The sequence below is a fragment of the Rhinolophus hipposideros genome (genome assembly GCF_964194185.1).
Source record: "Rhinolophus hipposideros genome assembly, chromosome: 24".
Taxonomy (NCBI): domain Eukaryota; kingdom Metazoa; phylum Chordata; class Mammalia; order Chiroptera; family Rhinolophidae; genus Rhinolophus; species Rhinolophus hipposideros.
Genome location: NC_138070.1, coordinates 25,661,715 through 25,675,367, shown reverse-complemented (window position 1 = coordinate 25,675,367; position 13,653 = coordinate 25,661,715). Strand labels below are relative to the sequence as shown.

Here is a 13,653-nt window from a genome sequence, read left to right as displayed (position 1 = left end):
TCATGCTTAGCCTTCTCCCCAGCCTGTGAGCCAAACAAATCAGACTGGGGTCCCTTCTCGATCAAGAGGACTGGTGCTACCAAGAAAACGGGCTGAGAAGCACCCTCACCACTATCACCACACCCGCCTAGCCCAGGCTTCCTCTCTCCAGAAATGGCAGGCAGCAGCCAGTCCCCCAATGTCGCACCATAGAGAGTTCCTACACAGCTGTCCCAGTGAGGGCCAAAAGGTTCTTCCTCCTCTTTGCCCACCTCCACAACACTCATCATCCACTACCCCCAACTACACACACACACACACACACACACACACACACACACACACACACTATAAAAAGTGCTGACCTCAGAGGGAAATGCCCATGAGAAACCGCAATCCAGGGATCTTCCATTTATTCATTCGACAAATATTTATTGAGTACCTCCTGTGTCAGGCACTGATCTAGACACAAGAATACCAAAGTGAGTAAGACAGACAGGGTCTTCCTTTGTCGTCAGGGAGCCACCTTCCTAGTAAAGGGAGACAAACAATATGAATTCAGTGATGAAGAAAATAAAGTGGGTAGTGTCATGGAAAGTCGTTGAGGGCTATTACATAGGCCTCGCTGAGGATGTGGCATTTAAGCTGTGCCCTCATTGACAGGAAAAAGCCAACAGAAAAGAGCACTGCAGACAAAGCAGAGCCAGGGCAAGGCCCTGTGCCAGGAAGGGCTTGGCTTGTTCAGCAAACAGAAAGGCCATGGGTGTGCATGGTGGTGAGGAATGTGTGGAAGGGACTCGGGTCTCCGAGGCAGGTCAGGGCTTCAGGCGCAGGCATTTGCAGTTTAAATTACATTCTAGGTAATGTTGCAAGGTTTATAGCAGAGCAGTGACACAACCGCATTCATGTTTTTAATAGACCACTCTGGTAGCTTTGTGGAGAATGCATTACGCAGGAGTTCATAAAGACCTAGTCTGGCCCCGCAAAGAGCTTAGCGTCTGCAAGTTGCTCCACCATGCTCTCTGGGGACAGGAGGGTGGGCCAGCTGGCCTTCTGCACCTCTCCAGCTGCCAGTGGGCAACATCACCTTCCGTGTCTGGTCTGGTGCCCCGACCAGCCATTCGTGGGACCAACCATCTGGGCTGCTGGAGCATCTGAAATGCTATGGAGAAAGCCCCTGTGGCACCACCCATATCCTGGCTCCCAGAGAACTTTCCCAACTTGTTCAGACGGGGTTGGCTGACCCAGAAAACCAGGACCAACAAGTCAATGACCTTGACACCATGCAGCCAATGGGCACAGAGGCCATGGGCAGGTCCAGAGTGGGATGGAAACCTTCTGACCTCAGCTCAGCTTTGCCGTCTGTCCAGCTGATGTCCTGTGGGAAGGATAGTCAGATGGTCACCCACACTGTGTGCTCTAGTCCAGAAGGCCTTCTGACCTTGGGAGCACCTCTTAGACATAGTGATGGCACTGAGCACTTGTTCCGTACAGCTGGGAGCCACAGAATCTCTTACTTACGCACAACAGTATAAAAAACCTTAGGACATAAAACTGATGACGGCGTTACCTCCCGGTGGAGTCAGGGTGTGCTTCCCATGCCCAGACCTATCCTTCTCTGCCCTCACTCATGGTAACGCAGGGCAGCCACTCCTGCTCAGTTTCCTTTCTGTGAATATAGAACTGGACTGTGTCTCCCTGCTCTACCTCTCCAGAGGAGCCCCCTCACCCAAAGCTCAGGGGTTCCCTCCCACACAGGGAGAGACACTGGTGTGGTGCCCCACGTTGCCCACCCCTGTGAGTGGCACAGCCCACAGGACTGATGGGGTGGCAGGGCAGAGCAGGGAAAGAGACCCCCAGCTGCATGCCCAAATCCTGGATGATGGGAGAGTCAACTGCAAAGAGCCAGCCACGTGGAACCTCAATTCGCATAATCTGTTGCTTTCATAAGCAGTGCCAAGGAGCCAGCCAGGGCTGCACTCTAACGTGCACTGGCCCGTCTGAGGCAGGGTCATGGCCTCCCTTGGCTGGCTCCCAGCTCTGAGATCGGCTGTGCCCAGGATCCACTACGGTGGCTGCCAGGCCTCAGTCACCCAACAGTTAATGCATTCTTTTCTGACTGATAACAAGCACAGCACCAAAACAGTCAACTAATTTTATCTCCAGATTAATCACAAAAGGCTAAAGCTTCCACCTTCCCTGTGATTAAAAATTAGGAGACCAAACTCTATAGTGGTTCAGGATAATAACCAATCCTGCGAGGGGTGCATGAATAATGCATCTCCAGGCTCGGGCTGCTACAGACTTTCTCCCCTCCCAGCACACCGGCTCTGGGCCCGTCTCAATGGAGAGGTAACGAGTTGCCCCCATCCCTTCCATCGGAGCTGCAGCTGCCAGAGCGACTGTTGATTTCTATTCAGCCTGCGGGCCCCCAACAAACATCCTCCCTCCTCACCCACCCCACCCCACACACCCCAGCCCCATCCGCACCCCCTCCTACCCCTACCCCATCTGGTGTGCAACCAGGCGAAGGCCAATCAATAATGCCTAGCTACATGAATAACCGGCATGATAACCACTTATTTGGGAAGATGTAATCAGGACTCATTCTGAGGACGGGTGTGTGTGTGTGTGAGTGTATGCGTGTGCGCCTGAGTACCCATGCAGCACAGTTTCAAGCCCCTCTCCCTGCATCTCCGCTCCCTTAATCCAGTGTTCCCAACAGCACTAGAAGAGCAGGAAGGAAGGACTCTGCCCCTAACTGTCGTTTTACTCAAAAGCCTCCTCAGTCTCCACACTACGATCACAGGAGTCAGGCACCTGAGCAAAGAAAGGCCCAGAGACACTTGGTTCTCAAACTTGGTCGCCCACTGGAATCCTCTGGGAACTTTAAAAACTCCTGAGGCCTGGGGTCCATCTCCAGAGATTGGGCTTAGTTGGTCAGTGTGTGGCCTTGATTTTTTAAAACCTCCCCCAGAAGATTGTAATATGCAGCCAGGGTTGTCCCAGACCCAGTGAAGGTCAGTGCCGGAGGGAAATTTCCAGATCACCTGTTGAACTTTCACATTTTGTATCTGAGGAAGTGAAACCAGGAGAAAGGACTGGGCTGCCTTCATGGCTTCACTCTCTGACACAGGGCACTTTCCACGATACCGCATCACTGGGCTTCTTTATTCTATTCCTGAAGCTTCGAGTGGTTCTTTCCGGTTTTCCTGGCCCTCAGCAAACTCAGCTGGAGCACCTCCATCCCGGACACCTCATGAGGAGAAAGCTGCCACAGCAAAAGAAAGGGGGCAGGAGCCCCAGCCCCAGCCTTCCCTGCTGGGATAAAATTCCCTCAGCAGCAACGGGCACACCCACCCCCATTTATGGAAAGCCCTCATTAGCCTCCTTTTTCTCAGGCCACACCAACACCCTCAGGAACTAATGAGGGGGTACAGAGAGGGTGGGGTGGGCGTCCAGCCCACACCCACCATCTGCCGGCGCCCAACCCCCCACGCCCACCCCAGGAGGCTGGGCAGGGTTGGATGAGGCTGACTTCCTGGGCCAGGGTCACTGGTGGAGTCCTGGGGCTACAGATGTCATCTTGGAATCCCGGAGGGTTTGTTTTTCCTCAGGAAATAGGAACTTGGGGGTTGGCACTCACTGGGCTGTAGTTCTGAACCAGCCGCTGGCTGAAAATGTGCTCCAGAGTCTCCTGGCGTTCCCTGAGGAGCCCGATTGCAGTCCCAGATGCTGGAAGGCCCTGGGAAGAGGAGGGAAGTCAGGCAGGTTGTGGGAGAGGTCCTGGCGGGGAGGGGTTGGGGGACTGGAAGGCACGGCCTATTCGATGAGGACCAGCCCGGAGCAGTCTGGAGCTGCTGTGGCCATCTTCCCAAACTCACAAGCACAGAAGCTGCATAGATCCTGGGTGAAAAGACTTTCTGTGGCAACTGGCCAAAGCAGGCCCTTTGTGCTAGGACTCCAGCTCCTCAGCCAATTACCCCTTCATCATGAGCTGGCAACCATGCAGTCAGCCCTCCCCAAGGCTCCAGAACTGACTGACCCAGCCCCTCTGTGGGGGAGGAAGAGCAGGGGTTGCTCAGGTGGTTTCCAGGGAGCCCTGCCCCTTCTGTGGTTTGTCCAGGCAGGAGAGGTAGAGAGCAACAGAGGCATGAGCCTCTGTGTCCACAAGCACTAACGTCAGAAGAGGCTCTGTGACTTTGGGCAGTCGCTTACCTTCTCTGGGCCTCTTCTCCAAATGATGGTCATCTGTTATCATAACTGCCCACCTCACATCCCCTAGTAGTCGTGGAAATCAAAGGGGTGACTCCATTGGAGTTAACAAATGTTTATGGAGCTTCCACCAGGCCCAGGCTCTGTGCTGGGTCTGTGGGAGATGCCCCTCTCCTCCTGGCACTCCCCGTCTCTCAGCAAGAGCCACAAGTCTCAGACCATGCCACCCCAAAACATAGTGGAAGAACCGGGCAGGAGAGATTCATTCTGACTCTGGGGTGAGGGAGCTGGAGCCACTCTGGAAGAATTAAGTGCTAAGGAGATGCCAGGGGTTGCACAGCCCTCTGAAATGCTGTCTCAGCCTTGAAGGGTTGCCTGTCACCTGTGCCCTGAGAGGAAAGGGGCTTGGCTTCCAGCCCTGGTTCTGCCACTCACTTGAAGTGTGACCTTGAACAAGTCATTGAACCCTGCTGAGCATTGGTTTCTGGATGTGTGTAATTGTGATAATAATAACGTTTACCTAACAAGATTGTCATGAGGATTAAAGCAGACAACAGCTGTGACAGTGCTGTGTTAAAAAAAAAAAAAAAAAAAAAAAGAAGAGGAAAGAGGAGGGAGAAGGCAGAGGGAGGAGGGAGGAAGAAGGAGGAGGAGGCAGAGGAGGAGGAGGAGGAGGAGGAGAAGAAGAAGAAGGAGAAGAAAGAAACTACAGATATTGTTTGAGGGCGTGCCCTTCCCCTCACAAGCTCCCTGTGACCAGAGGATGAGAGGAAGATAGAACACCTTCTGCAAATAAACACGCGATGCTCATGTGCGGGATTATCGCTGTTGTTGCTACTATGGTTATAATACAAGAGGATTATACGTTTTATTAAAGTATGATAATTATTGTTTGTCATCCGCTCCATAAAATCCACCAGCCCAGCCTGCCCGCCTGGCCAGAGGGACAGGGTGCCCTCAGCCTGAACTCTTTCTTCCTCTCCCCACAGTGCCGCCAGATGACCCCGTCATCCTGGGGGGGCCCGTGATCAGCCTGCGGGCAGGGGACCCCCTCAATCTCACCTGCCATGCAGACAACGCCAAGCCTGCGGCTTCCATCATCTGGTTGAGGAAGGGAGAGGTCATCAATGGGGCCACCTACTCCAAGGTGAGGCCTGGGGACAGAAAGACAGGTGGGGGCACAAGGAGGGGTGGGAGCTGCATGGGGGCCTGGCTCTCCCTAGCTCTCTGCAGTCCTTGCTCTATGTGTGTGTGCTCTTCGGTTGCTTTTTGTGTCTCCCTCATTGTCTCTCTGTCTGTCTGTATCGTTCTCTCTGTGTCACTTTTTTTCTCTCATGCAGTGGCTCTGTCATCCGACCTTTTCTTCCGATCTCTGGCTGTTGTAGTTGTCTCTCTTCCTCTCTCTCTCTTTCCTGGGGTAATTGCTGGGCTTGGTGAAGCCCCTAAGAATAAAGTATGCTCAGAGGAGGGGACTGAGAACAGAGATGGCCAGAGCCCAGGGGTGGCAGGTAAAATACAGGATACCCAGTTACGTTTGAATTTCAGGTAAACAACAAATTAACTTTTCAGTATAAGTACGCATATGTCCCAAATAATGCATGGTGCATACTTATGGGTCATACTTACACTAAGACATTACTCATTGTATATCTGAAATTTAAATTTAACTAAGTGTCCTGTATTTCTATTAAATCTGGCCACCTTTCCAGGGCTGTCAATTAAGGCTGTTTAGGTTCTTCCCTGTCCCAGGTACCTGGCTCAGGGGCCACAGAGGGCTGAAACCTAGCCCACCATCCCTCGCCAAGCCCTGTGCCATGCTCTACCTGTTCACAAGGGCAGTTTTTCCTAATTCTCACAAGGTGCCCTCAATTGGCCGCTGTGTCAGTCATGTTGTTTCTTTTCTATATTTTATGGTGCTTTGACATCTTGAGGCCTTGCGTGTGGAGGGACTGCCCCTCCTAGGTTTAGCTAATTCCTGGAGACATGCTGAGAACACAGCTTTGATACGCAAACCAAACAGTCCTGGGCCCATGCCCTCACCACCACCTTTCTCAGGCTCCTGCAGCCCCTCAGCCATGAATAACCCCAGGGCCAGATACTAGACAACTAGACACCACCCACAGAGTCTAGAGCCTGCGGAAATTATTCAAACTATCCAATCCTAAACCTGTTCAACTGCTTACCTGCCTCGTTCATTCATCCCCATGGAAACCATAATAGAGGCTCGTGTCCATGCTTTCTCCCCTGTTCCCTCTGCCTCCTGACTGGCCCTGAGGCTGCCCCATGTGGCCTTGTGTGGCATGCCGTGCCCCTTCCTCTTGGGTACTGTACTACCTGTTCAATGGCAGTCGTCTCCTGATCTGTTGGCCTCACCCCACCTGAAAAAAAACAAAATCCCAGGTACATTTTAAAACAGCGCCCACCAAACTCCACTCGAGGGACCTGTGAAGAGTTGCAGACAGGATCTCTGTACCACAGAGCCTATACAGATGAGCGGGACCTGGGAAGATAGCCAGTCTAACTCACTGATCTACAGATAGGAAACCGAGGCCTAATGAGGGAGTAATTGCCTTGCTCAGCTGACAAATGGGCAGAAACCGCAGTCTCCTTCCCACGCGCCTCTCTGGCCTCAGACGGAGACGGGCAGCTGCTCAGAGGTTGTACCAGGGCCTGGCGCAAGCCAGCACCCCTGGGCTCTGAAGATAGAGGTTCAGGCCTCCAAAACCCCCTTCTCCTTTCCTGTGGGCTCCTTGGCCTGAGAGAGTGGAGGTGCCTGATCTGCTTGCCTCTCCCAACCCACCCCTGGCTCCTCTTCTGGAGCCCCGGAAGATAAGCGAGGCTTTCACCATCAGTGGAGGGTGTGAGGCAGCCTTTTTCTTCTCTGAGGCTGTATCCTTCCTGTCCAAAGATGACCATCTGCCAAGGAGCCAGCCAGCCTCAGGGCTGATGATCGAGGCCTGGCCCCTAACCCCTGGTCCCCGGCCCCCAGCCCCAACCCAGAGCCTGGTGCCAGAACCCAGAACAAATGCCTTCCCTCCAGCACAAGTCCATGCAAGGGGAAGCTGCCTATTGAGAGATCAGGCCCTCACTCAAGTTCTGGGCGGGAGCCTCCCTGTTGCGTTATGAAATACAAAAATATGACACAGGGAGTGTACCCTCCACACAATGATGAAAAGGAAGGAAAGGTGTGTTCATTCCAGTCTGGGCAGCTGTCCAATCCCTCCCTGAAACTGGGCCAGCCTGGCCCCTGCCAAGGCTTATGTCCCACGGAGGACATTGTCCCATCTGGTGCAGAGAAAGGTCAGAGTCACCTTGCTGGCCCTGTCCAAGGGCCATCTTGCCCCCTGGCCTGGCACTATGCTACTGCAAGCCACAGCAGGGAGGTCACACTCCACCCTCTGCCCACCCAACCCTGTTCATGCTTCTGCTAGCCTCTGACAGGAATGACAGCAGCAGGCAGCAAGGGGCCTGGGTTCCAGTCCCTGCTCTGTGTAACCCCAGGAAAGTCATTCCCTGGACCTCAGTTTCCTCATATGTAAAACAAAGGGGTTGGATTGGATACTCTGTATTAGTAGGCTAGGGCTGCCAAAACAAGATACCATACAGACTGGTGGATTAAACAAGAGACATTTCTCACAGTTCGAGGCTGGAAGTCCAAGCTCAAGGTGCCAGCAGGGTTGGTTTGTAGTGAGACCCCTCTTTCTGGCTTGTAGATGGTACCTTCTTACGGTGTCCTCACATGGCCTTTCCCCTATCAGGGCACCGATCCTATTGGATAAGGGCCCGCTCTACTACCTCGTTTAACCTTACCTACCTCTCCCAAGGGCTTATCTCTATATATACTCACACTGGGGGGTCGGGGCTTCACTATATGAATGCTGGGGGAACACAATTCAGTCCATAACAGTTGCCTACCAGCTCTGCCAAGCTCTGTGCCTGACTTAGAGCACACGGAGAAGGGTGGATGGTCTCGCAGGGCTGTCAGAGCCCACCCTTCTGCTGCCCCCTCCTGCCCCTGGACTGCAGGGACCATTCACACAGGCACTTCTGATGTCCAGAAGGCAGAGCAGCCCAGACAGGCCATGCATAAGGAGGGCTGGCATGCAGCTGAGACAGAGACAGAGAGTGAGAAGACACACGAACATACACATAGTCGGGGGCCCAGGTCCCCGGAAAAGACCCTGAAGGGCAGCCCTGACAGCCCCAGATCTGAAGCCCTCAGTATTGTCACGTGGTGGGTGGTTAAGCCTGTGAGACCGAGAGCGGGACAGCCTCATTCTGAATCCAGACTTTGCCACCTTCTGGCTCTGTGGGCAAGTTACCTAACCTTGTTGTGCCTGTGTGTCCCCATTTATATGATTGGAGTAACAACAACACCTGCTTCAAAGGATGATTGTGAGGCTTGAATGAGACGAGTGCCTGGCAGAGTGAGCTCATGACCCACATGGGTGTTAGGATCACTGCCTGTTCCCCCCCCCCTTGATCCTCATGGGCCCCCTTGCCACCCACTTTCCCTAGATGAGAAAGTCAGTGTCTTACAGAACACGGCCTATGGTCCTAATACCTGGGTTCAACCTGAGATCCATCACATATTACGGTAATTTATGCTCTCTGCCTCAGTTTTCCCAGCTGCAAAATGGGGTGATGATAACCATAGACACCTGTTCAGACTGCTGTGAGACTTAAAAGGAATTATGCCCTGAAAGCACTCTGTAAAGAGCCTGGCATAGAGTCAGGGCTTCACATATGTTAGCTTGTATTATTGGGTCCTTCATCCCAGAGCCCTGCCTTACCCACCCGAGTTCTCCTTCCCCAGAAGTCACACAGACAGCGGCCCAGGTTTTGTGGAATATTCTTTCTGCTATTTCACTGTGTGGCCAGCAGGGGATGGAGGAGCTGATAGGATTGAGGATGGCATCACAGGATTGCCGGGTCCCTTGCCCTGGGGAGACAATCACCCAGCACCGGTGGTGGCGCCTCACCTTAGACACACTGCCGCCAGAGCCCTCGTGGCCTGGGTGCTTGGGTGAGCGCCCAAGGATCCCAGCAGGTGTCTGGCTGCAGAAGCATGGGCACCATCGGCAAGGCCTCCCTCCAAGTTGTCTTCCTACATGGGCCATCTTCTCTGGGCCTGGTGCCAGAACGGAGGCCACATGGCATTCGTCTGGAGAACCAGCAAATACAGAAAGCAGGGGAAGCAGGATAGGCTGAGGCAGAGGAGGGAAGACAGTATGGGCTGAGCCCGAAGAGCTATCTTCCCAGAGAGCCAGTGTCCTGCTCCATCTGCTACTTCCCAGCAGCTGCCAGGGGATGAGGACTTGATCCTGATGTGGGGACAGATAGAAGGGGTTCTGGGTCTTAGGACACACAGTCATGTATATGAAGGCCAGACAATTAAGTTGGCGAGCTCATCCTAGAAAAAGTGCTCCATACCTCATTGCTGAATATCACTACGGTCACTTAAGTCCTCCCCTCGGGAAGCTGTGCACTGACACCAGTGCCTAGTCCACCCTTCAAAGCAATTTTTGGAACTCTTTTTCTGGAATGGCCATCAGAGCTGTTGTATTACCCTTGATGTCCTGAATGTCATCAAAATGTCTTCCTTTCAATACTTCCTTTATCTTTGGGTAAAGAAAGAAGTCATTGGGGGCCAGATCAGGTGAGTAGGGAGGGTGTTTCAATACAGTTATTTGTTTACTGGCTAAAAACTCCCTCACAGACAGTGCCTGTGAGCTGGTGCATTGTCGTGATGCAAGGGCCAGGAATTGTTGGCGAAAAGTTCAGGTCGTCTTTTTCTCACAGCCCTTTCAGCGCTTCCAAATAGTAAACATGGTTAACTGCTTGTCCAGTTGGTACGAATTCATAATGAATAATCCCTCTGATATCAAAAAAGGTTAGCAACATTGGTGCAACAAGTTCGCGAATTTAATTCTTAGAGCTTGAAGCCCTGTACCCTCCAGCCCTACCTTTCTGCTTCTTCCAACTGCTGCCTGCCCAAGGGGCCACCCTCCCAGCAACCGCCAGGACAGTGGACCTCATTGGGCCCATGCTAAGAGGGGTTCTGGAATCGTCCCTGGGGCTCAGTTCCAACCCACGAGGCCCTCTCCGCTGCGCACTGTCTCCCCACCCGTCATCCTAACACCCCCATCCCATTTTCCATCTTAGAGGCCTGGAGTCTCTGCCCAGTGCAGTGGCTGCTGCCAGTCATCCTGGCCTCTTAGGCATCACTCCTGGTCCCAGGGCACAAGAGTGGGGATCCCTGAGGATGCAGGGTCTGCGCCAATGGCACTGTGCAGGTCTCCACCTTCCCTTATGTCCCTATCCAAGTGACATGACAACAGGCCCCAGTAGATTCCCCAGGCAGCTATAAAAAGGGGAAGCAGAGAGATAATTAAAAAAAAAAAAAAAAAGAAAGAAAAAAAGAAAAAGACAGTGGTTAGGGGAGGTAAGTGAGGAGGGGCGAAGGGAGAGGAGGCCTTGTTGCCAGGCAATCGGGTCTCACTCCAAGCCTTTCCAGGCTGTTTGCATATCAATGAGTATCTCCTATTTAGCACCGGAGTTGGGGCCCCACCCACTGCATTCCCTCCAAACCTCCTTCCTCCTTTACGGGGTCCCCACACAGGCACCACCAGGCCTCTCATCTCTTGGGTTCAGCCTGGCTTTCCACGGCCTGGCTGAGACCCTGGGAGCTTTGGAAACAGCCCAGCAGCCACTGCTGCCTGCACTGAACACCTGCACACAGGTTACATTCTGTTTCCGGCAAGCCCAGCCTCCAGGACCACGGCCAATCGAATGCCAAGTGCCTACCCTCAGGAGTGGGGTGGTGGGGCAGACAGGAAGCAGCACCAGGGCAGACAGGGTTTAGAGATGAGCCTCAGGCCTCACACAGCCACTGGGACAGTCAGGAAAGCTCCTTGGAAGCAGGTGGGATGTAGGAAGAGGCCCACGGACACACACACACAAGCAGGGGGGTGGAAGCCCATCCAGGAGGGCTGCTGCTATATACACCCTGCCCTGGTCTTTATCTGCACACACAGGTGGGCTGGGTCTGAGTGGACCTGCAGGGGCTGCTATCAGGGTCACGTGGGGCAGCCCGGGCTGGGATCTGGCAGCACACTGGGCCACCAAGCTGGAGGGAAGATTTCCCCAGGCCTTGGAGTGATGGCCCCAGACAAGAGACTCACCATTAATAATCCAATGGATAAGCTGATCTGCATAATAGTGAAGGCTTCCGAAGCCTGGGTTCAGGGAGGAGGGAGAGGGAGGTCGGACAGCCAGAGTGGGGCCCAGGCTGTGTCCTCCGAGCCAAGGTCAGTGATGAAACGATGGGGTAAGGAGCTGGGAGGAAAAGCGAAGTGGGGCACTGGCAAGAATCAGCAAAAGACAGATTATTTGACCTAACCTGAAATGTCAAGGCCACAGAGTCCCAAGGCTTCATTTGCATGTGAGAAAAGGAGAGATTTGTAAGAGGAATGAATGAAATGAAAAGAGAAAGAAGAAAGGAGAAGTGAGAAGATTAGGAAGGAACGAGGAAAGGAGGAAAACTAGGGTGAAAGAAGATGGAGGCCAAGCGCTAGCTGGAGCAGACAAGCTCCACAGCCGCCAGCCAAGGCCCAGCTTTTTCACCTTTCAGGCTCTGCCAACCTCACTGGCCACGTTCAGCCTTCTTCTGAGGACATCCCATGGCCAGGCCTGCAGACCCCGCCCAGGGACAAGGGAACCCAGGAGCGGGGAGTCAGGGGAGCCTCCTATGGGAGCCACTGAGACAGGCGTCTGCCCTCCCCTCCCTCTCCCCTTGTTTAATGAACATATCTCCCTTTTTTCTAATTAGGTGGAACAAACAACTTGAACCAGAATTTTTGTTTCCCAGAAAAGCACATTCCCGGACACAGTAAAGAAGTCATTAATCATCATTCTGAGGCAGAGGAGCATCCTGGGTTCAGGGAGGAGGGAGGCAGTCCGGGAGCCTAATTAGGATCTTGGGCCTCCTGCTCCCCTCCCACCAACACCCAGGAGGCCCCTCCACGGCCAAGAGCAGATCCGTGCAGGGGCAGCAGGCACAGTCCATCTTAACTAAATACCCGTGGTTAATACAACGAAAAAGGAAAGGGAGGGGTAATAGCAAGGACTTCCCACCCCTCCGCCCCCCATCCCCATTACCTCACCCAGGTCTTCATACCTCACCCAGGTCTTATTGTCATCCAGGAAATGGTTCTATTATTGCTTGGCTACGGTATTTATAGATGCAGGAGGTCTGCAGCAGAGCCGGGAGCGAGGAGGCCGGATGCCGCTGGGGAACAGCTCAGTGCCCTCCGTGGGGACTTGGCCTGGAGTTAAACCACCCCCCACCCCACCCCCCAGGCGGGTCCCTGTGTGGACCTCCAGTTCAGCACCCTGGCCCTGAGGCTGATCCCCAGTGACTGGCTTTGTCTAGGCAGTAGGCGCTGATCTGCACAGAGGCTTGGGTAATGTTCTAGTGCGGAGGCCACAAGCTTTGCCCCAGCTGAGAAGGACCACACTGACCTGGGGACGCAGAGAGCAGTTCCCGCAGCCTACCTGGTGCTGCTGACTAGCCCAGGGACCTTGGAGGCTACAGAGTGGCTCTACTGTCCCCACCTTTAAGTGGAGATCACACTAACTACCTTCCAGCTCTCAAGAAGCTGCGGTGGGAGGCTCGTGGCTCAGGGGTGACCATTCTCAAGTACAAATTCTCCCAGCCGTGCCCAGCAAGTTCCTGACTCACTTTGAACTCAGTCATCTCTTCTGCTAAATCGAGATATGCTCCCTTCCTTCCAGGGTCTGGTGAGATTAGAGACAATGCCGCTATTGTTATTTTAAGGGAGGTTTTGAGGAAGTAAAGTCTGTTTATCAATTCCCGGCTCTAACCACAGCAAAATAAGACTTCATCTGGCACTTCTTCTCTCTAGGGAGTTAAATTCCTTCCCAGGATCAAAAGTCTCCAGGACTGAACCGTTCCACCCTGGGAGTGGCCCTCCTGCCCAACACACCTCCCCAGCATACACCCACCTCAGTGGGTCACCAGTGGGCTCAGCTCAAAGGGCACCAAACTGATGGGGAGGGAGCTGAAAAGGGGTGCAGAGGTGGGAAGGGGGTGCAGCAGTGATGGCGGAACTGGCTGCAGAATGACACGCGATCCCTTGGAAACAAAGGAATGGAAGACAGGAGACCAAACTTAGGATTTGTATTAGTTTCCTAGGGCTGTCCTAATAAATTACTACAACTGGTGCTTCAAACAACTGAAATGCATTGTCTTACAGTCATGGAGGCCGAATTCTATATTTGAGGTACCGGCAGGGCCACGCTCCCTCCGAAGGTGTCAGGAGAGCCCTCCTTTGCCTCGTCCAGCTCCTGGTGGCGCCACGTTTTCCAGCATCACCCCGATCTCTGCCTCCTTCTTCATATGGCCTTTTCCTGTGTTTCCCTGTGTGTCCTATTCTT

General features: G+C 53.5%; 1 protein-coding gene across 2 annotated transcripts in view; it reads left to right on the top strand.

Annotated features, from left to right (window-relative positions):
- Positions 1-13,653, top strand: part of KIRREL3 (kirre like nephrin family adhesion molecule 3) — a 562,991-nt gene that overhangs the window by 516,083 nt on the left and 33,255 nt on the right. For both annotated transcript variants that reach the window (XM_081037044.1, XM_081037043.1), the window contains exon 5: positions 5,184-5,341. In XM_081037044.1, the coding sequence (XP_080893170.1) occupies positions 5,184-5,341 (158 nt within the window). The remainder of the gene's footprint in view (positions 1-5,183; positions 5,342-13,653) is intronic.